Source organism: Triplophysa dalaica, chromosome 11 (genome assembly GCF_015846415.1).
Source record: "Triplophysa dalaica isolate WHDGS20190420 chromosome 11, ASM1584641v1, whole genome shotgun sequence".
NCBI lineage: Eukaryota > Metazoa > Chordata > Actinopteri > Cypriniformes > Nemacheilidae > Triplophysa > Triplophysa dalaica.
This window is the reverse complement of record NC_079552.1, coordinates 5,801,946-5,822,554: the sequence shown is the minus strand read 5'-3', so window position 1 is coordinate 5,822,554 and position 20,609 is coordinate 5,801,946. Positions and strand designations below refer to the sequence as shown.

The 20,609-nt window shown below is 38.1% G+C and overlaps 4 protein-coding genes across 7 annotated transcripts; 3 read left to right on the top strand and 1 right to left on the bottom strand.

The window, feature by feature from the left end:
- Positions 1-60: 60 nt before the first annotated feature.
- On the top strand, positions 61-3,630 carry gmfb (glia maturation factor, beta). Its single transcript, XM_056760722.1, has 7 exons — positions 61-214; positions 1,132-1,228; positions 1,310-1,359; positions 1,444-1,495; positions 1,610-1,690; positions 1,810-1,883; positions 2,169-3,630. The coding sequence occupies exons 1-7, from the start codon at positions 212-214 to the stop codon at positions 2,238-2,240; spliced, it is 429 nt and encodes a 142-aa protein (XP_056616700.1). The 5' UTR covers positions 61-211; the 3' UTR covers positions 2,241-3,630.
- Positions 3,631-6,496: 2,866 nt separating this feature from the next.
- On the top strand, positions 6,497-11,055 carry cnih1 (cornichon family AMPA receptor auxiliary protein 1). The gene is made up of 5 exons (XM_056761558.1): positions 6,497-6,626; positions 7,389-7,457; positions 9,190-9,302; positions 9,711-9,854; positions 9,969-11,055. Exons 1-5 carry the CDS (start codon positions 6,546-6,548, stop codon positions 9,994-9,996), a joined length of 435 nt encoding a protein of 144 aa, XP_056617536.1. The 5' UTR covers positions 6,497-6,545; the 3' UTR covers positions 9,997-11,055.
- Positions 11,056-11,474: 419 nt separating this feature from the next.
- cdkn3 (cyclin dependent kinase inhibitor 3) lies at positions 11,475-14,735 on the bottom strand. 4 transcript variants are annotated; one of them, XM_056761555.1, is made up of 7 exons: positions 14,618-14,735; positions 14,120-14,271; positions 13,988-14,043; positions 13,869-13,913; positions 13,152-13,374; positions 12,775-13,009; positions 11,475-12,695 (listed from the first exon to the last, which is right to left on the bottom strand). In XM_056761555.1, exons 2-7 carry the CDS (start codon positions 14,194-14,196, stop codon positions 12,606-12,608), a joined length of 726 nt encoding a protein of 241 aa, XP_056617533.1. In that variant the 5' UTR covers positions 14,197-14,271; positions 14,618-14,735; the 3' UTR covers positions 11,475-12,605. The 4 variants fall into 4 exon arrangements, with proteins under 4 accessions (XP_056617533.1, XP_056617535.1, XP_056617534.1 ...); XM_056761557.1 differs by lacking the exon at positions 14,618-14,735 and having other exon boundaries at positions 12,775-12,878; positions 12,978-13,009; positions 14,120-14,611; XM_056761556.1 differs by lacking the exon at positions 14,618-14,735 and adding an exon at positions 14,400-14,611.
- Positions 14,736-15,061: 326 nt separating this feature from the next.
- On the top strand, positions 15,062-20,609 carry LOC130432254 (uncharacterized). Its single transcript, XM_056761553.1, has 15 exons — positions 15,062-15,211; positions 15,327-15,392; positions 15,731-15,775; positions 15,906-16,070; positions 16,221-16,306; positions 16,406-16,542; positions 16,961-17,075; positions 17,152-17,296; positions 17,374-17,475; positions 17,640-17,717; positions 17,940-18,085; positions 18,215-18,397; positions 18,613-19,246; positions 19,395-19,483; positions 20,283-20,609. The coding sequence occupies exons 3-15, from the start codon at positions 15,734-15,736 to the stop codon at positions 20,368-20,370; spliced, it is 2,010 nt and encodes a 669-aa protein (XP_056617531.1). The 5' UTR covers positions 15,062-15,211; positions 15,327-15,392; positions 15,731-15,733; the 3' UTR covers positions 20,371-20,609.

Genomic DNA, 20,609 nt, shown 5'->3' with positions numbered 1-20,609 from the left:
TCACCAATAATAAATCTCATTCGCAGCGTTCTGCTGTTCTGGGATCAGACCGATCTCGTCCTTTAGCGAGTAAAGGCAACTGATCTGGGAACAGTCTGTAATGCAAATCCCGGAACATTCCAGTGCTCTGATTGGTCGACCGAGCGTCACGAGACGCGGCACTGTAGAATTGCTGCACTGCTGAGCTCGTGCCGTCTGTGCTTCAGGTAAAATGGTGAGTAGAAAACTAGCTTGGATTCATAAAAACATCCTCATGGTCGCGTTTTCTGAAAGAAGCGTGATAATACTGATAACACCGGGACATCTCTAAATAGAGACCTAATATATGTGTTTATGTTAGAGGTTTTTTTTTCTTCCTCTGAGCCCTGTTGCTGTTCCACCCAGAGCTTTGTGATGAGCTTCATGTCAGTGCGTGCATTCAAATCCTGTCCTGCATCGCGCCGGCCTAATAAAGTTCACCAAAATACAGGGACATTTGGCGTTGCTTTTGTACTGAAATACTGTTTGTTGTTTTAATGAGATATTCTCGGCTTACATAATTGTGATATGATGGAATTCCGGGGGCTCCGGGGGAATTCTCATTTCCTGTTGCGGACACGAGCGGGCTCTTACATTCGTATTTAAAGGAAACGTTGGAAAATATGCTGATATACTGCGTCAAGCAGCGATCAAATAATGTCATTAAATCATACGGAAGTCATAGTAGAGACCTCAAACAATGAAAGGTAGGTTGAAATAAAGGATCCTTTGCATTCACTGGCCAAGACTCGTCCAAACACGTTTGTCTGCCACATCTGCTGCAAACAACGCGATGCTTCTCGTGATAATGACACGAGATGTGATGACCTGCGCTGGTTGTCATGGTTCATGAGTTTGGATTGATTTGTAAACTCATCGTAATCTTTAAATAAAAAACAATCCACCCTGGTGCCTGTTGTTTTTTTGTTAGACTGGACATAAGTACAAATATCTAACTAACACATTTCTATAAGGGCAGCATCATTTAAATCTTGAATATTTTGTTTTAATTTATGCCCTTTGGTTACTTTTTATTATGGAGATGACCTTAAATAGGGATTAATTGGGAGGGTTCAAGTTCAGTGACATATTTATGTGTCTGTTTCTATTCAGAGTGAGTCTTTAGTTGTGTGTGAGGTGGACGAAGATCTTGTGAAAAAGTTGAGGGATTTCCGCTTCAGGAAGGAAACCAACAATGCTGCCATTATCAGTGAGTTGAAAATGCATCATGCTCAGTCTCTTCCATATGCTTACACTCTCATACAATGCATAATTTCTCATTTGGTTACAGTGAAGATTGATAAAGACAAACAGCTGGTGATTCTGGATGAGGAGCATGAGGTAACTACCCACATGGAATGGTTACACACAGGTATTGGTTTGTGTGGCTTATTGGTAATGGTAAAGTTTGTTTTCTGCCTGTAGGATATTTCACCTGAAGATCTGAAGAATGAGCTACCTGAAAGACAGCCGAGATATCCTTAAAATCAGATAACATGTTGGACTTTTTTAAACAATGTCCCACTGTCCATTCAACATAAAAATGTTCATATAAAGTCTGATTCTCAAGATTCCTTGACCTGTGACACATTTGTAGTCTACAGCTATAAGTACCAACATGATGATGGAAGGGTGTCTTACCCCCTGTGTTTCATCTTCTCCAGTCCTGTTGGTAAAAAGAACAAATACACACATTTAATAATCCCTTCAAGGGCACTTTTCAAATAAAAAACTCAACATGCCACACAAAACATAATAATATAACCTCTAAAATTCAACTTTATTTCCCAGGATGCAAACCTGAGCAGCAGATGATGTATGCTGGAAGCAAAAACAAACTGGTGCAGACGGTTGAATTGACCAAGGTGAGTTATACCACACACGCACAAATGCCCAGTGTCAATAATTAGAGATACTGACTGTGTTATAATTACACCCGCAAAGTAAATGTGATACTTTCTCCAACTGTATAACAGGTTAATGTACAAAAACAACACTAATCATCAGGAGTTTATTTTCGAAAAAGTGTCATTGTTGTGACTCAATTTTAAACATATGTTTTAGGATGGCATCATTGGCTCTGCCAAGTGCATAACAGTCATAGCAAGAATGTTTCATTAAATTTTAATCATCATTTTTTGTTTTCTCAGGTCTTTGAGATAAGGAACACTGAGGATCTGACCGAGGAATGGCTCAGAGAGAAACTAGGCTTCTTCCGTTAAGAAGACCCAAACAAGCTTACCTAGATGTTTAAAGAGTGACCTTAAGGGACCATCACCTCCAGCAGGAGAGATACCATAGTCCATCTGATACTGTCCATTTGTGTACGTTTGAATGCTTCTGCCCAAACTCTAAACCCGCCTGTACCAGTTCTATTAAGAAGATAGAAATTTGATGTGCAAAAGCAAAGAAAGTATAACTGCAATTTCTTACACTGCTTTTGGACTTTTACTTAGATTTTTGGAACACTTCCACTCTCGTCGAGTAGTTAAATATGTACTACCCTACGAAGGTGGCCAATTCCTACTGCCGTCAAAGTTGGGCTACGTTCTCATGTCAGCTATTTAGAATGTTTTTACAAAACCACACGTCTTCATTTAAAGCTCTAATATAAGTAGAGCAACATGCTTTCTTCCTTTATAATATAGTCTTCTTCCTGTATTTTGGAGTGCTTTGACCAAATTTTGATATGCGTTGACTGGCGGGAGGTGAAAGGGTCTTGTGTCTTATCGAAAGTTTTGGGAGAGAGGGTTTGATCAACTGTTTTGGCCTGTCGTCTTGAGCATCACATAATAATTTTGTTGCCTTTTATATTCTGTGCTCGCAGCTTGATGGAAAAAAAGCACCACTGAAGTTTTGTAATGTCTCACCTTTTTCGTTTTGGGACTACTTTTTATGCATTGTTTTTGGGAAAGATATTGGTCGCCAGTGTCGCCCTTACGTCCTCAAGCACAGAGCAGAAAACTGCACTATCCTAATTCTTTGGAAATGTGTACGTTTAGCGGAGATGTTTTGTGTTGTGAATCTGCACTAGACCATAATGAAAATGTCTGTTTGTTTTCTTAAATGACTCTCTCTTTCCCATTGCCCAGTTTAATCCTGAAGCGAAGCCAGTTTTACTGTTCTATGCAACACGTCACTGTTTCCATATTTATATAAAAACAATCTTTCAGTTGGCCAAAAATGTAAACACTGGAAAACTGCCTAAATGTTTACATCTTCTGAAAATCTCAGCAGTTGGAGAAAAAGATGTGGTTTTGATAAGTAATACCTCTGCAGAACTCACAATTCTGTGAGCTTTAAAGTGGGTCAGGCTCAGTTGTGCTTTGTTTCTGTACATCTGTAGAACCCGTAACCTGTGATTAGTGCCGTTCCTATTAAACTGATGGCTGACTGGTGGTTTATATGATGTGGACATCACATGATATACCCCATACAGTAGTGAACTGTATCTGTTTAATGTAAGTTTATTCACTACAAGCTTTTGGGATTTTTTTTAAATGACTGAATGCTTTTCCTGATCACTCACGATCTGTCTTGGTTAACCTTTCGATATGTGTTTGTCAGCTGTTTTGAATAAATATAGAAGTGTTTACTTCTTTAATAATGTGATTGTGCTTGACTGGAGTGATGTTAATTGACTTTTATACCTTATTTGGGATGAGCTACGTACTTTTTTTTACCTTCATTTAATAGCTTTGACTACGGTAAATTAAATATAAAGTTGTATAACTTTAATTGTTAAGTCGATTTTGAGTAGGGAAGCATGCTTTCAGTACAATATATACGCCCAGTCATCATTTGTTAGAAGTACAAACAGTGAGGGCAGGGCGTTTTAAGAAACCTGTTTTATACCTATTTACATATATTTCTGTGTTGATTAGCTCAAGAGAAAGACTAGTTCTAAGAACCCAAATGTAAATCCATTTGTAATGTACATAAAAACCTTTGTGGCATATGCATTTCATCTAAAAAAATCTAAAAAAGTTAACAAAGTACGGTACAAAATTTGCTTCTTGATCTCTCCTCTAATAATAACAACATAAATCACATGCAGCACACCATATATGACAGCAAGAGAAATATCTCTTGCAAAAAATAAAGGGTTAAGGTATCAAATTTTCCCTTTTAATTCACGGTTAATTCATGTGAGTTAGACCTAAGCAGAAGTGCTTACATGAGTACTGAAGTAATTTTCTAAACATCAACTTCCAGTTCCTGTCACTATAACCCACGTTGATGGTGCTGTTGTTATGCTGTCTCATTGGAAAAGAGGATTATTTTGGCTTTCCGTTTATCTCTGCTCAGATTCTGCATACAGTTAAGTCTTGCATTCCAGCGGTGATGACCTTGGGTCCCAAAAACAAGAACAGTGAGCATTTGTGTCTGGAATTTGTTGTGGAATTTTGGAGTTGTGGAGAGCCTTGCGAGGCAGTTAGTGGGCAGTGGAAATTACAGTCAATATCATCAGAACGTGGACACAACTCACAATAAAGCAGGCTTCATGAATAAACAATATATGATATCATGCAGATGGGAGTGACCTGTTTAGAAAGTTTCTAGAAATGTTCCGTTCAGCACTGTATCGGTTTGCTAAAGAACAGGAAGACATGAGATTTAAGTCTAGTTAAATTAATGCTTTAGTTTTATTGTAGCCCCGACAAGTTTTGTTTCTGGACCAGCTTCAACCATCATCATGACCAGACGCAAGTTCAGCAGTCACGAGCTCAAAGGTTAAGCATGCATCTGCTGACTTTCTACTTTTAGCAGCACTTGTGCAGCAAACTAAACTTAAAAGGAAACAGGTGAATTTCTTCTTTCTCTATCTACTGCAGTTTTAGGTAAAGGATCTTTCATAATATTTAAGTTGTCCAAAACATGCCAAACTTTTAAAAAACTGTAACAATTTGTAGTCTTCTTCAATATAAAAACAAACATGTAATCTGCATCTATCTTAAAATTAATGAGCTTTGATTTATGATAATAAACATATATGATGTAATATGACAGTTTGATGTTGCCTTTACAAAACATAATATTTGGGAATATACTTTAAAATATAATGCAATTTATTAAATAGTACTTCAATATGTCAGAAGCAAGTTTACATATTTTTAAATATATGAAGTTTCAATACTTTATGTATTATTCAATTTATTGTAATATATACATATATAAACAATGTATCGTTCTATATATTTTCAAATATGTATTACATTTTTTTATATTAATATTGACCATTAAAGGCTATTTGTTTATCATGTCACTATGTTTTATGTTTATTTACTTAAAGGAAATGAAAATTCTGTCATCATTTAGTCACCTTTGAGTTGTTCTAAATCTACATTTATTTGTTCTGGTGAACACAGAGAAAGATTGACTAATATATAGTAGGAAAAATACAATGGTAGTCAAAAGTGCCCCAGAACTGTATGCTGTCCTACATTCTTTTAAATGTCCCAAAAATATGAAGTAATTTGCCTACTATGAGAGTCAATTGGGGGTAAGATCCGTTCGTTATAAGCATTCTTCTAAATATATTTCTCTGTGTTTGTTCATCATAAGATTTGGAGTAAAAGATGACCTTATTGTCATTTTTGGGTGAAGTATCCCTTTAAATCTATAACAATTTTGGATATAACAACTGGATAATCTGGGCAGTGCCTAATATGCTCAGTTAGCCAGATGGACTTTGTACGAACCTACATTTACAATTATTCATTTAGTAGACGCTTTTATCCAAAGTGATTTACAAGTAGGAGAGCATATAAACATTTTGTCAACACGCCGAACAGTACTGTCAGTTTGCAAAACCATGCAACTAGGATGATTTAAGATGGAGTAAGGAGAGAATAAACAAGATTGTTTTTGACTGAAAGACAAACAGACAGAAGCTATTACTTTAAACTCTCCTTTTACTTTAAACACGGACATGTAGCGGCCACAAAACTGTCGCAACATTGAGCTATTACTGAGCCATTTAAATGCTGGGATGGTCTCCCAGTCTGACCAGCTGAAAAGTGTCCAGACTCCCTATAAAACCAGCCAACAATGCCTCTCTCTCTCTCTCTCTCTCTCTCTCAAGATTCAAAGAAGCTTTATTGGCATGAAAAACAAATGTTACATTGCCAAAGCACAGGAAAATTAAATATAAACATTCTGCATGAATACAAATTAAATTAATCTATATCTATAATCAATTATCTATATAAACAGAAAAATAGAAAAGTATTGATGACAGTTCTCAGTGAGGGTGATGACAGGATCCTGTCATATAGTGTCCGTTTATGTGTGTTGTATCAGTGTTTTGTTCTGTTGTGCTGGTTGTTTTTTTCTTGCTATCTAGATTGACAATATCTAAGATTAGAAACAAATCTTTATTCTCTATTAAACAATTCAGTTATTCTATTCTCCTTTATTATCAATGCTCTCGCGAGCTTTAAATATCACGTGACACTTCAGTCACGTGACGCACAGCTGTCTCTACGTCACCGTCGTCGGTCTGGATAATTCCACATGAGCGAAAGATGGCGTTCACATTCGCGGCCTTTTGTTATATGTTGGCGCTACTGCTGACGGCGGCTCTTATTTTCTTCGCTATTTGGCATGTAAGTGACGTGAATACAAATCTGAATAGAGACTGTGGGGTTGTGAGCGCGCGCCGTGACATTAGTTGAAAATAGCGCGGAGCGCGAGACGAACGCGAATGAATGGCAGGAGCGCGAGCTGGCGGCTCCCATTATTATCATCAACGCTACTTCGCTTGAGCTCTTAGTGCGGTTTTAAATATTTAAACAAGTTAACTAGACACTTAACCGGATTTAATACACGTTATATGTATAATACTTGTTTTATGTATAAGTGTGTTAATAAGCTGTAACTGAGAACTTCGCTAAATAGATCACAGACGGCTGGTGCGTGCTATCCCGTTCAGATCTTAACGTTTCGTGTTACAGATTAATGATTATAAATCAAAACTGCGTTTGAAAACGATAATGGTTCGCGGCTAATGAATAACTGAAACGTTTCAGTAAATGTTTCGACAGTCTAGGATGACTGGGTTTGGCTCTGATGTTTTGGGCCTTTGATATCAGCATTACACAGAGCTCGTATGTTTAGGGTCACATGCCGACCGAACAACACTAGGCTTTAGTTTAGGCTGCTTTACTGTGGCTGTACCATTAACCTATTTTTCAGGAATAAAGAAAAGTATCACATCTCCTTGACTCGATGCTCAAGACATTCAGACCATTTTCCTTCCACAGAGGATATCGTGTAACATTACTTCAAATGCTGATGTGATCATGTAGAATTGATGTTGGTTTGTTTACTTCTGGGTCATGCATACATTTTTTTTTTCTTCATTTCAGATCATCGCGTTTGATGAGCTGAAGACTGACTATAAGAATCCTATAGACCAATGTAACACATTAAACCCCGTAAGTAAGAGCATCTGAGCGAGATGTCTGATGACTGCATGCGGACTCTTGATTTTTCTCTCTTCTATCACAACAATGTTCTCCTAATCTATTAAATCATTGGCAGTGAATGTTGCTTTCCAACACTAACACTTCTTTCGTTCGATTTTTTTTTTTATTTGCATTTTGTTTTTATTTTATTTACTTTCTCCTCTGATTGGTTCAAAGACAGTTGACAGGGTGAAAAAAATTAAAAGGGTCAGGCTTGCCCTGAAGGTTTGTACCAGAATTCAGCTTCAGATCAGCAACGGTCTCTGTGTGCACGAGTGGAGTGTTTACAAATGTCTTTTCAGTTAACTAACCGATGTACAAAGTAAGGATCTAGGCTAAATCATTTCAAGGCATTACCTCCACAAAACTGTTGATGTTTTGGAGAAAGAAGCTAGAATAGTATTCTGCAGCGATAATATTAATTGTATAATAATGTTTTGCTTACAAAACACAGCCACAGCTGTTAAACTAATAAAAGTTGTATGGTTCTTAATCGGTTTAGTTCTCTTATTGGGGTGTCTGGGGGGAGACAGATGTAATCTTCACAGGTGTGTGTGGTTTGCAGGAAAAAGTGTTAACTGAAAAGACTTGCAAATGCTCAGAACATGCATGTGTCGTTCTGTCTCCCCCCTTCCGTATGCTCTTTACCCAGAGCGACTTACTTCATGGATGGTGTTTGTTTAAGGGTATTTTTCTTGGCACTGCTGTAAAACACTAATAGTATCATACAGAAAAAAGCTCTTTCATAAGAGCACTTGTCATGAGGTTATTGAAGACAGCTGGGATGGGAAAACCGATTGGGTACAGCAGCACTGTGCATTTGATCTTTTCTGCAGATTGATTTAATGCTGTGTAAAAGTATATTACCCTTTAATACCGGCCACTTTCTGGGTGTTTCTGAATAGCGCTCATTAAAGAAAATGCTTAATTCCAATGAGTTAAGACCATTTCTCTTGTTGATTTCCTTCATATTTTTCCTTCATGGTTTTTTCATGTGTTTGTGTTGGACAAAAAGCAAAAATTCTACCATGCAACACGCACATTTTAATCACATTCAATTTCTTTGCATGGCCTTCATTTGTCAGTTATGATCAGGCATGGCGGGGCAGCCTGGGGACCTTGTAGCCACTCCATCCCTCAGCATGGCTGCTGTTTTTATTCTGCCTGGCATTTTTTTTTACCTGTAAAAAACATGATCCCACCTCTGTTCCTATACCTTTGTCTGTTGGTCTGGGGTGGGTGTGTAAAAATCCAGGGTTTTTTGCACCATTTTGCAAATGTCCAGATTTGCTTATTAATGTATATTATGCTAAAGTAGCTTAATTTAAACGGGGTTAGAAGGTGATTGGCTAAAGAGAGATCATCTGATGTAGGATTCCCCAAGGTACAGGCTCATCGACCATGTGGGAATATTTTTTACTTAAGATGTCTGTAAATGTTTTATCAATGCTAATGTTCCAATTGTCTTTCAATTACAATTGGAGTTTTATGTATTAATTAATCAAATTGCATGCACAGAGAGAATCAGATTTATTTATTTATTTATAAAGTAGTAGTAGTAGTAGATCCTGAAAAAGTATTTCTAAAGGTATGAGACATTATGATGGGTAAATGTAGGTACAGGATTCAGGTGCAGATGAACCCTGAGGTGGATCGGTGTATGCTTGTTGTATTCTGACCGTGTATTGTTTGGGTTTCTCAGCTCGTCTTGCCGGAGTACCTCATCCATGTGTTCTTCTGTGTGATGTTCCTGTGCGCGGCAGAATGGCTTACACTTGGACTCAACATGCCCCTGCTGGCCTATCACGTTTGGAGGTGGGTAAGGCCTTGAGCCCTAAACCAACGACAGAAAATGCTTATATACAGTATACAATATACAGTATTGTACCTGCAGAGTATTAGAGGATAACAAGGTTTGAGTCTTCAATGAATAGATTAATGATTCAATAATTTGTTGGCATTATCACTTAAGAAATGATGAACAGGATTGTCTATAAACTTATATATTGAAATGATGTAAATATTGTTCTCCGCTATAGTATGCTAGGATATGTCTTATTGAATACCATCAAACATCAAGAGTATCACCAAACACATTGACGAATTTGCCTATACACCTCAACAGATACATAAACTAGTGTGAAAGTCTCAAAATTTAATGATTGATTTTTTTCTCTGCTTTGTATTCTTGGTCAAAGTTCATTAGCAAGTGTTTGTGTGCAGGTATATGAGTCGCCCTGTGATGAGTGGACCTGGATTGTATGATCCCACAACTATAATGAATGCTGATATTCTGGCATACTGTCAGAAGGAGGGCTGGTGCAAACTTGCATTCTACCTCCTTTCATTCTTCTACTACCTTTATGGGTATGTACAGAGCTTTATGGGTTTTAGGCATCTTAAATGTTTCTCTTTTGGTATAAAATATTAAAACTTAAATCGGCAGCTGTGTTAATTCTGCTTTTTGTTTTTCTATTGTAGGATGATCTACGTTTTGGTGAGCTCCTAATCTAGATTCAGCTGTTTTGGAAGTACGTGTAAATGAGTTTGGGATGCTCGGATTTTAAAACTCAAATGGAGCTGAATTTGGAGTCGCCCATCTCTCACGGTTATGCTCGGCTGTTTCAAATGAACATTGACTTTATTTACTCATCAGCCAAGAGCATTTCAGGATAACTCCAGAACCACCACACATAATAATAATCATCAATCTGTTTAGACACTATATATGTATACATGCCGCACCGATGCCAAAGCGCTACACACTGATAGCATCAGTTTATGAGACAGTTTATATTGAGCAGATCGTGCACAAGGGTTTAGAACTGAAAACGCTATGCGCAGATATTTTGTGTGTTCAAACTGTGGGACAAAATAAAGATCTTGATGGTAGCATTTTTACAGACTTCAGAATTATTTTATCTTGAATATATTACTGCCTTGTAGCTTAGTTGGTTCTTTAATTTGTCCTTCAGCTTTGGTGGTTCATGATGTTGTCATGTCATGTCATGTTGGTTTCTAATTATTCTGATGCTCTCAGTGTGTGAGTGGCTTTTCTGCATGTGCAGCCTGAAAAAAACTCCATGTTAATTGCTTTTAAATTTATTTCTTATGTGCGCATTTTGTAATTTTAAGTGGAATCAATGTTTTCTCATTGTGTTTGGTTTACTTCAGTTGTTGTGTTTTTTGCAATATAGCAGAGATGAGTGTGGACACTGTCTGTTGAATATATTGGTCTATTGTTGGCATGATCTCGGTGTGCCAAGATGCTTTTAAGATGTAATTACGGACAAATAAAGTTATCCTGTGTTTACCTACATTCAGAGCAGCTCTGTGTTAAGGAATCCACAGTTAGACAGTCAGTGCTGTTCTTCCCAATCACCAAATTAGACCATCAAGACAAGATTTAGAGACGTAATGTTTTGCTTTTCCCTTTTTTCTGCTTATTACCTTATGTAATTCCAGCCTGATATGTCCGTTTGAGTGTTTTAGAGTCTTGCAAGGACCGTAGTAATTTTTGTGACTTGTAATGTTGCTTTTAAGTTCCTAATAAAGTCCCTCAGACAGACCTCTCATGATGACATATAGTACCAATGATATGTCGGATCTTTCTTTCAAGTGACTGCCAAATCCAGTTTTCTCTCTTACTCAACTGTTCCACTTGGCTATGAAAACCTAGCAAAATAGTAACATTAACTCGTTGGTTTACTCATAGCATATGAAATGTTTTTTCTAAAATGTTTGGATTCCATTTAAATGCACTGCTCTCTAAAATTAAATCCTGTTATTCAGTATTTCTTACATTTTCTTTGCATTTGCAGGTACAATCATGAGAGGTCAATATTTATTGTCACTCATTTCAGACAGTTTATTCCATATCTAGATTCGTAACAGAGTGAAATATTTCAAGCCTTTATTTCTTGAAATTTTCATGATTATGGCTTACAGATAACGAAAACCCAAAATCAGAGACACCAGACCCAACTATGCAGTTGACCTGAAGGCCGCTATCAAAGCAATCAGGTTTTTATTACACTCGAGCAGTGCCACAGGCTGATTGCCTCCATGCCACGCCGCATTGATGCAGTAATTCATGCAGAAAAGGAGGCCCAACCAAATATTGCGTCCATAGAAATGAACATACTTTCAGAAGCCTTTCTTTAAAAAAATGTTTTATTGCTTTTATGTATTATTCTAATTTTCTGAGACACTGAATTTTGAGTTTTCATTATCTGTAAGCCATAATCATAACATTTTTAATAAATAAAGGCTAGAAATATTTCACTCTATGTGTAATGAATCTATCATATATTATATGGGTTTCACTTTCTGAAATTAGTGACAAAAACTATTGACCTTTTTCACGATATTCAAATTTTTTGAGCTGTACCTGTCGTTCTGTTCAATTCGGTCTGATTTTGAATTATGTCTCCTGATATTTTACAAAATACAATACACCATACAAAAGTTTAAAAACACTATTACATATTTCTGAAAGTGATTCTATTCAAGGACATATTTCATGTATTAAACAATTTATTTCATATTTTTTTAGTGTTTTCAATCTATTAAAGTTGAACAGAATCTGAAAAGCTTTAAGACAAATACACAAAGAATGGTCTATTTGGACCAGTATAAGTCTGCTCTAACTTGCTTGGATTCCATTAAAAGGATTTAATAATAAAATGTATTAATGATTCAGATGGTTGAGTCGTTTTGCATCAATACTAAAGACATCTTTGGCATGAAACAATAGGTGTCCAAAACAACACAAGAGGCACAATACCTGGCATCCATAATAAAAACTTCTGGATTACTGGGTATATTATGTATCAAGTGTATAGTTTCCCAGAGATAAGAATAAGCATTACTCAGGATGTGAGTTCGTAGTATTCAAGGCCAGTCTTATTTAATTAAATTAGGGTCATATTGAAGTGAATTAATCTCATTTAATCACAATGCTATATATTAAGCTCAATATCATTATTAAATCCATTTATAAAAATACAGACGTTTTAAAGTGCCAACAAAAAAGAAACATGTATGATGAAAAAATCCACAGAGCAAAGCCATTGATCATTGTTTTCTGCTTTTCCCATCACCTGGATGTCTGATGGATCATCTGGACACTGATCTTTCAGAAAGAGCTTCTTTTGCTGCTTGATATGCTTCAAACTTTTCTCGAAACTCATGCAGGAAGTTATATTGCTGTAACAGACAATGATGAATCATTAAGATAATGGGAAGTAAGGATGTAGGTTTCAAGAAGCAATGCGTTGCTTCTCACCTTGACTGTCTGAATGGCTCCGCCCCCTCTCAGTTCCCGCAGGATCTCTAATGCTTTACTGGGCGTCATGGAGACAGATAGCTGCAGCAGCAAACATGCAGCAACTATGACAATGAGACACAAATTACATTCCAACACCACACTCCGGTCACTCTTAACTTTACTAATGCACATTACACTCTTTCCGAGTGTTTGATACTTGCTTAATCCTGATCGACCCAGTCCTCCATAACAACTGTGAAAGGAAAAAACATCTGACATGAAAATCTGTAAAATGAGCCAGTCTAGTGGGTGATCCAACCAAACAGTTTAAAAGCTTGCAGTTAAAAAGAAACAATGAATTAATACTGAACAGAGTAATTGGGGGTGTTACTAACTGTATGACAGTCCTGCGTTGATTCTGCAGGCAGCCCTGCAGTTCTTCCAGAATGCAGCAGCATTGAGAAAGCTCTGGCGCGCCTCCGTCTGGGAAGGGGAGGTGGTGCACCCTGAGTCCACGCTGAGAATAAGCTTCTAATAGACAGGGCACTCTGTAGCGCACCAGCTCCCCTCTGGTACAGAATACAAACACGTCCTCCACACCCTGATCACAAAACTCAGCTACACACACAAACACACAACATAGATTAAATACAGCTATCATATTCTAGTGTGGTTCATAAATGTAAAAAGGTTCTTAATCTAGTTGTTTTGCTTTAAGACAATGGGAATCATGGGTGAACCATAGTGAACCCAACACAGTACCCAAACAAAACTCCATGTAATGAATGAGAAATTAATTATTGTTACCAAAACCAGCAGTGATGTAGAACATATAAACATGACACAGACTAAATATAAAACGTGGTAAATTTCGAATCCAATCTCTTGATTTTTTTGTATTTTACCACACAAAACACAAAGTGGTTGGCACAAACCATTCAAAGTAGCAAATAGATGTGTGCCAAGTGTTAAAAGTGATGTCTTCCTACGTCAACCACAAAACATAAAACTAACTATGATCCAAATTATAAACGGTTAGCTACTTTTCTACATTTTTCACCTCTTAGTTTTCAACCAAATACTACTATTAAACTAATGTAAGAATGACTCACCGACATCTTTCTGCAGGTTTCTTCTGATATCTTTATATCTGCATCCTGGGATGTGGAGAGAGTTCTTTATTTAATGAGACTAACAAATAAATTATAATTGATAAATGTATATATTTTACCTGGTAAGGAACATATACCAAGAGACTGAGAACTTTCGACCACTGATAGAGACAACCTGCAAAACCCAAGATTTAGTGATTCCCAATTTGTGTATTTTTGCAGTTGGTAGTTTGTGTTTTTGTGCTGCTCACCATGAGATCTGGAGAGGTGTGGCGTCTTCCTCGCCGAAATCCTCTTCATCCGATGAATCGAACTCACTCGTCCTCATCGTCTAACGTTACCCTGACGTCACTATCAAAAAAGTGTCCTGTTTCGACGGCTTACACTGTCATGGTCTCCTCCCCTGGTTGAAATCCATCAGATGTCAGTGTTTATTTAAATTAAATCAATAGCACGCACGCAAACATGGGCCAACGTTTGCGTTTAAATGAATAAAACATACTAGCACACAGATATATCGCGTATATTTACATCATTCCATGAGTTTAACTGGAAGGCAAGTCTTGTTGTTAGCGAACAAGACGACAGACACAGACAGACAGGCAGGTGGCACTACTGACAAATTAGTTACTGTTTGCAACACTAGTTACATTATATCTAACAAACCACAATTAATATACCAGAACATCAACCATAACATAAAACCACAACACTATTCATGAAAAAGGAGGATCGATAATCGAACTCACCGAGACACACTAGTCCGAACTGCGCACGCGCAGATCTTTTGAAACCTATTTTGAAGGATTCGTCCAATCAGATTGTGTATGCGTAAAGACATACGCCCCTGTGTAAAGACACGCCCACTATCTCGTCTAACAATGCGCTTCACTGCAGTATTTTAATATTAATTAAATATGAACAAATATTTATTAAACAGCATTTGTGAGTGGTCCAACGAGATATTAACTATATTAAAATATAGAAACAAAGTGTCGGAACTAATAAAAGACACAGTGCAAAAAATAATAATAAAATCAGAGAGGTTCGGACTAATCAGTTTTTTTAATTAAATAAAAACTCTGAGCAATACAAATAGTTTAATCAAGTGAAAAATCGCTCTTTCGCTGACTGTGCAAGTGTGCATGAGCTCATGAACGTCCCCGAGAGACCGGACGGCGCGCGCTGTCAGGTGTTCTGTTCCTCCGCCCTAGACACCGAACAGACCGGACATCAGTACACACACACGCTCTGGGAGAGACTCTGAACGACAAACATGAGGTCGTCGCTATGTCATGGAATAACATTTAAACAGAAAAAGAAATCTTGAAATTTGCTTTCAGGTAAGTGAGCGCAGGATCTTGAGATTTTTATACATTTTGGTGTAAGAATAAAATAAACTATATTATAATAATATTTGCGTTCTTTTGCGCATTATTTTTTCACGATCTGCTGCAGGGTGGAGCTCTTTTGGCAGGTCTCTTTCCCCCATCTGGGATACGGTGACCGGGCGATCAGCGCAAGGTAAAATACACAAACGTTGCCTACTACTGTTTGTTTTCTGAGCCCTTTGCTAAAACCGTTCTGCGTTATGCATTGAGAAACAAATTACACAAAAAGAATCAAAAATAACATAACTGACTGCAAGTGATCATACATAAAAATGCCACGATATTTATTTACTTAAAACTTCTTAAAGTGTTCTAAGCAAAATAAGCTGAGCTCACTCTTGTTGAAATACAGCACCAAACATAAATCTCAGCAGTCACCTGCTCAAGGCATAGTAACCACTCCACAGATTGTTCAAAGAGCTCAGAGGCTGTGTTTGTGTGTTAAATGATGATTTTTGTGTCCTCATACAGAGAATGAAATCCCATGAGGGAAACCTGGGGAGAGAGATCTCTAAGGTAACAGACACTAATACTCCATAAGAATTGACAACAACCTTTAAAATATTTAAAGGACTTTGTCTTTGATGAGCTCCCACCTTTCTTCTTGCTCTCATCTGGCGCTTATCTGGATGTGTTGTGACTCTAGGTTCATGGGATGGTGTGTGAGTTGAGGGCAGGGTTTTCTCGTGCGCTGCTGGAGCTCAATCAGATTCAGCAGGGAGACACGGAGCTGCAGAGCCAGCTGGAGGACACGCGACATGGCTGCAACAAGCGTGCTCTTCACCTTGAAAGTCTGGTGCTGTCCGTCAAGGTCAGATCTGTGCACATATGCGTCTGATCTAGAATGAGCACCATTTAAACATGTCAAATTTAGACACATTTATGTATAAAAAATACATTTATGCTTTATAAGAGTGCCATAGGTGTCTTTTGGAACCACTGTCTTTGTTTATCTTATTAGGATGAGTTGGAGGAGGTACGTAGTCAGTTTCGTCAGCTCTGTGTGGCACAAGACAGACAACCACCAGAGAATCCCGGAGGAGAAAGGTTAACACGCACCCACATTTATGAATAGACATTTACCTAGAGAATGCATCACATTATAGCATTGTATTTTATGTTATTGTTGTGTCTTTGTGAATGTAGTAATGGAGTTGATGATAGTAACGGACAGTGTGATGGTGCTGCAGTAGCTCCTCCCCCTTCGTCTGTGGATGGAGCTCTTCTTATAAACTGTTACCTGCAGGGCTTGCGAGTGTGGCAAGCGGCCAGACAGAATACAGGTGAGGTAACCTAAACGAAATACAAACAAATAATCACCTTTTTAAAAAGATTTTGTGGTTATACTTGGTCCAAATGTATTTTTTTCTGTCCATTGAAGTCCCAGTGAAATAAAAAAATACAATTCTTATTTTTTCATGAAATATTACAGCGTTTATAGTAAATAGCTTAGCAACGTGGGTCATTATCTTTTTAAAATGAACGTATCCTCATAATCTTCGGTTAAAATCTGAAAATGCACTTCCGGCCTGAAATGATTGTCCATCTCAAATGACGTCAATTAGACGGCTTGGGCGGAGCATCCGTTAACTCCTCCCATTCATGTGACACGCAGCAGCTTATGCCTGGGTCAAAATCTTCCACAAACCTTTAAACTCTTCAGTATGTAGATGTGGATACTCACCCTTGTGTTTGTGTCAGGCAGGAGACGGGTAGTCGTTGAGATGCTTTTGCGATCCGAAAGGGAATATGTATCTAGTTTGAATCAGCTTTATGACAAATACAAATCAGCACCAGCCAGCGCAGCTGAGAAACAGTAAGAAGATACAACAAATTATTCTGGATACTCATTATGAGTGATTAACATCACACATTGCAAGTTGTTTTGTCAGGAACAGTGTGGAATTTGTGAAGCACGTTGATCAGATGCTGCAACGCCACTTGCTGTTCCGCAACACCCTAGAGGAACGTCTGACCACGGATGAGAGAAGCTGCGCGGCTGGAGAGGCTTTTCTCAACCTCACAGGACAAAATAATGTGATTTACGTAACTGATACTAATAACAATTTATGATTCTTTGGTTCAGAGAGTGCTGAAATTATGTTCTTCTGCAGAAATCTTTCTCGGAGGCGTATATTGGATATGTGTCTGGTTTGGCAGCCATTCTGACAACAGAGTTCAGCACCAGTGAGCACAACAATCCACAAAACTCAAAGGCAAGAGCTTCCTCTTTCTCACGCTTTTAAAAATGCTTGCACACACTGTGTGATCAGCTTTAAAAGTAAAAGATCGGAGGATTGCATAAAGAGGATCATGTATATATAGGTTGAATCATATACATTTCTTGTCATTTCGTATGTAATTTTTTTTTTTCTGATAGGAGACAGAGAACTTCAGATTGCTCGCACTGTTGTTTGCTCCCGTTTCCCGCATCCACGCATACCTGAACATCACACAGGTGAGTTACATTCTTGCAGGTACATTTTTTTTTTAAAACAATTTCCTCAACATGCCAGCTAAACTACTCTATTGTTTATATACTTCTTAAAGTGAAAAGGAAGCATTACATTTTTATTTAATTATGTTCATTTTTTGGTTCAACATTTTTTTGTTGTTGATAATATAATTTACAATAAAATGAATTAAAAAAATATTTTTCTCTACTTTTTATTTCTACAAGGCTCTGTTACACAGTTCTGGTGCTGGGCATTCAGACTGGTGCTCACTGCAGGAAAGTGAACGGGTGCTGCGGAATCTCTGCACAAGCTGTCACATGACCTTAGAGAAGGCGGGGCCATGGGAAGAGGGGGCGGGTTGTGAACAAGGGTCAATCTTCAGCTTAGTTTGCCTCTATGTCACATAAGGCTTCAATTCTCGTGAATTTCATAAAGTGATCTGACTGGATGAAACTGGTTTTGTGGCAGGTGGCTGATGCTAATTTTAGTATGTCTGCAGTTTTAGAAACAGGTGCTGTCCCGAGAGCCCCGACTGTGGCCCTTCCGCCTTTACCAAGTACTGCACCCGTGCCAACGCAGACACAGCCAACAACACAGCGGGCACAGACGGCACTGTTCACCAGAGAAAGTTCTGTCGTGTTGGCCTTTCACAGACGCTACCTCGGCCCAGCGGCATCTTGAGGTAATCAAGCTTGCATGAACTCAATTTCTCAATTCACCAGTAACACAATAAGGGGTGGAGTCACTTCTAGAAAACAATAAAGACCAAAGGTTAAATATGCAGCCATGGTACTTGTATATCTTTGACAAAGTCAACAGGGTTTTCACTGTGAAGTAATACAAAATCTGAGAATTTAACATCTCATTAAATGTTAAAATACTTCTGGGTTTCTTCAGAAATGTCCGTGAGTATATATGTGAACCACCCCCTGGTAGCTGGTCTGCACAGTACATGTGGAATGGCCGTGGACGTCAGAAGCACGCACGTCCTGTCTGTGCACCCTTCCCTCATCACCCCATAGAGCCCAGCCAGTTTTTAAATCCTGGACCACCTGTTGGTGGAAACCTTCCCACCGCTGTCAAGAGTCCAAACTCCTCTGATAATCTTGCCGTACGTGTATGTGGGTCTCCGGGACTCGATGGACGCGTATACACATCTGACCCTCCGCCTCATCGCATGGATGACGGAGACACGGATTGTGACCTGGCCGACACCTCCGTCTTTGACTTTTCTTCCGTGACGACCTGCAGCCCTGATGAGACCCTGGAACGGCTCAGGAGGGCTGAGGCTTGTGATGAGGAAGATGATGAAGAAGACAGCGAGATTCCAGTTCTCCTCAAACCATCATACACTCATAACACTGCAACCGTGCAGACGGGAGGGAACTTATGCATGCCGTGGCAGATTCCAAGACGGGTTCCTATTCCTTCTGAGGTGCGAATTGCGGGGCAGGGAAAAACACGCAAGCCAAAAGTACCCAGAATACCCACCAGTGCCTTTCGGCCAATATGGGACCCAGCATATTCACAGGTATGACATGTCACCTAAACATGCAAATACAATGCCTTTTTGGTCCACCCTAAAGTTTTATTATAATGCAATGCTTGTTAGATGAGTATGAGTATTTGAGAACATGATTTCCTAAAAACATAGCAATCGCCCCTACTTTCCTTCTCAGGGGGATGTGACTCCTGCAAAAGAGAACTCCGTGACTTTCAGTACAACCAATCAGATCATCAGTCAGCAGCAAGAGACTGACCAATCACGGTTAGTGGTAGAGGCACAGTAATCGCAACAGTAATGCAAGTTAAGAAACCATACAACTAAACTCTACATTTTTTTAAAACAAAGGATGACTGATAATAATGATTTATGACAAAAAGTAAAATCATGAAATATGTAGATACATGGTTTAAGAAAGACAGCAGCAATAATATATATGAATACCTCATACTATATTTCTAAAAGTGCTAACATCCGTACACATTTTGTCGGACATTTTTTTCCAAATTTTTCTTATTCACATATTCATATTGTGACAACTTATTAACATTACGTGATGTTTCTTCTTGACGTTGTGTTCATTTCAAGACTTTTAGTAGAAAACAAAAAGCTTTTATCTACAAAGTAAAGCGGAATGCAAAACTTTGAAACTCAATATCTCAAAACTGATCAGAATCCTTATACTTTAATCCCAAATCAGCAATTTGTGCGTGCTGTCAACACATTAATATCACGATGATTATGTTCAATTAATCTTGGAAAGTGATCACGATTAATCATGCAGAAGTATTGGTAATTACATAGTATATACAACAGTGTCAGAAATTACACTCTGGAGTAGATTTTCAGGAAGTTTTTTCCTTTAAATTTTTTTAAATTACGTCAAATATCTAAACAGTTGCGCCTTTTACAAATGAACGTAAAAAAATAATATTAAGGTTTAATTTAAAAAGCACCTTCCTTAAGCTTAAATTAACAAATTGGACAAAGGAATGAACAAAGGAAACTCTGGAGCTGTATTAGGGCATTAGAAAACACTAATCTGTATACGTTTATGTTTCAGGACTGCATTTAGAGGTGCTGGTGTTCAGAGAGCTGAAGCAGTTTGGCATGACAGTGAAGACAGCGAAGGACCCTGCAGTACAGTCTGACAAACTCCCAAAACAAGCCAATATACAACTGATATTAATGAGAAGGCACCAGGAAACGAATCAACTTCGACCTCAAAAATCGAAGTGATGACAGTCTTCACTGTGAACTGACATGCAGAACCAGCATGCTCACACCTGCAGAACAGTTCCTTTAGATCACTACTGGAATGTTTGATTTTTCTATAAGAACAACAGCACGTTTCATTAGTCAGTGAACAACACTTGTAACAGAATGAATA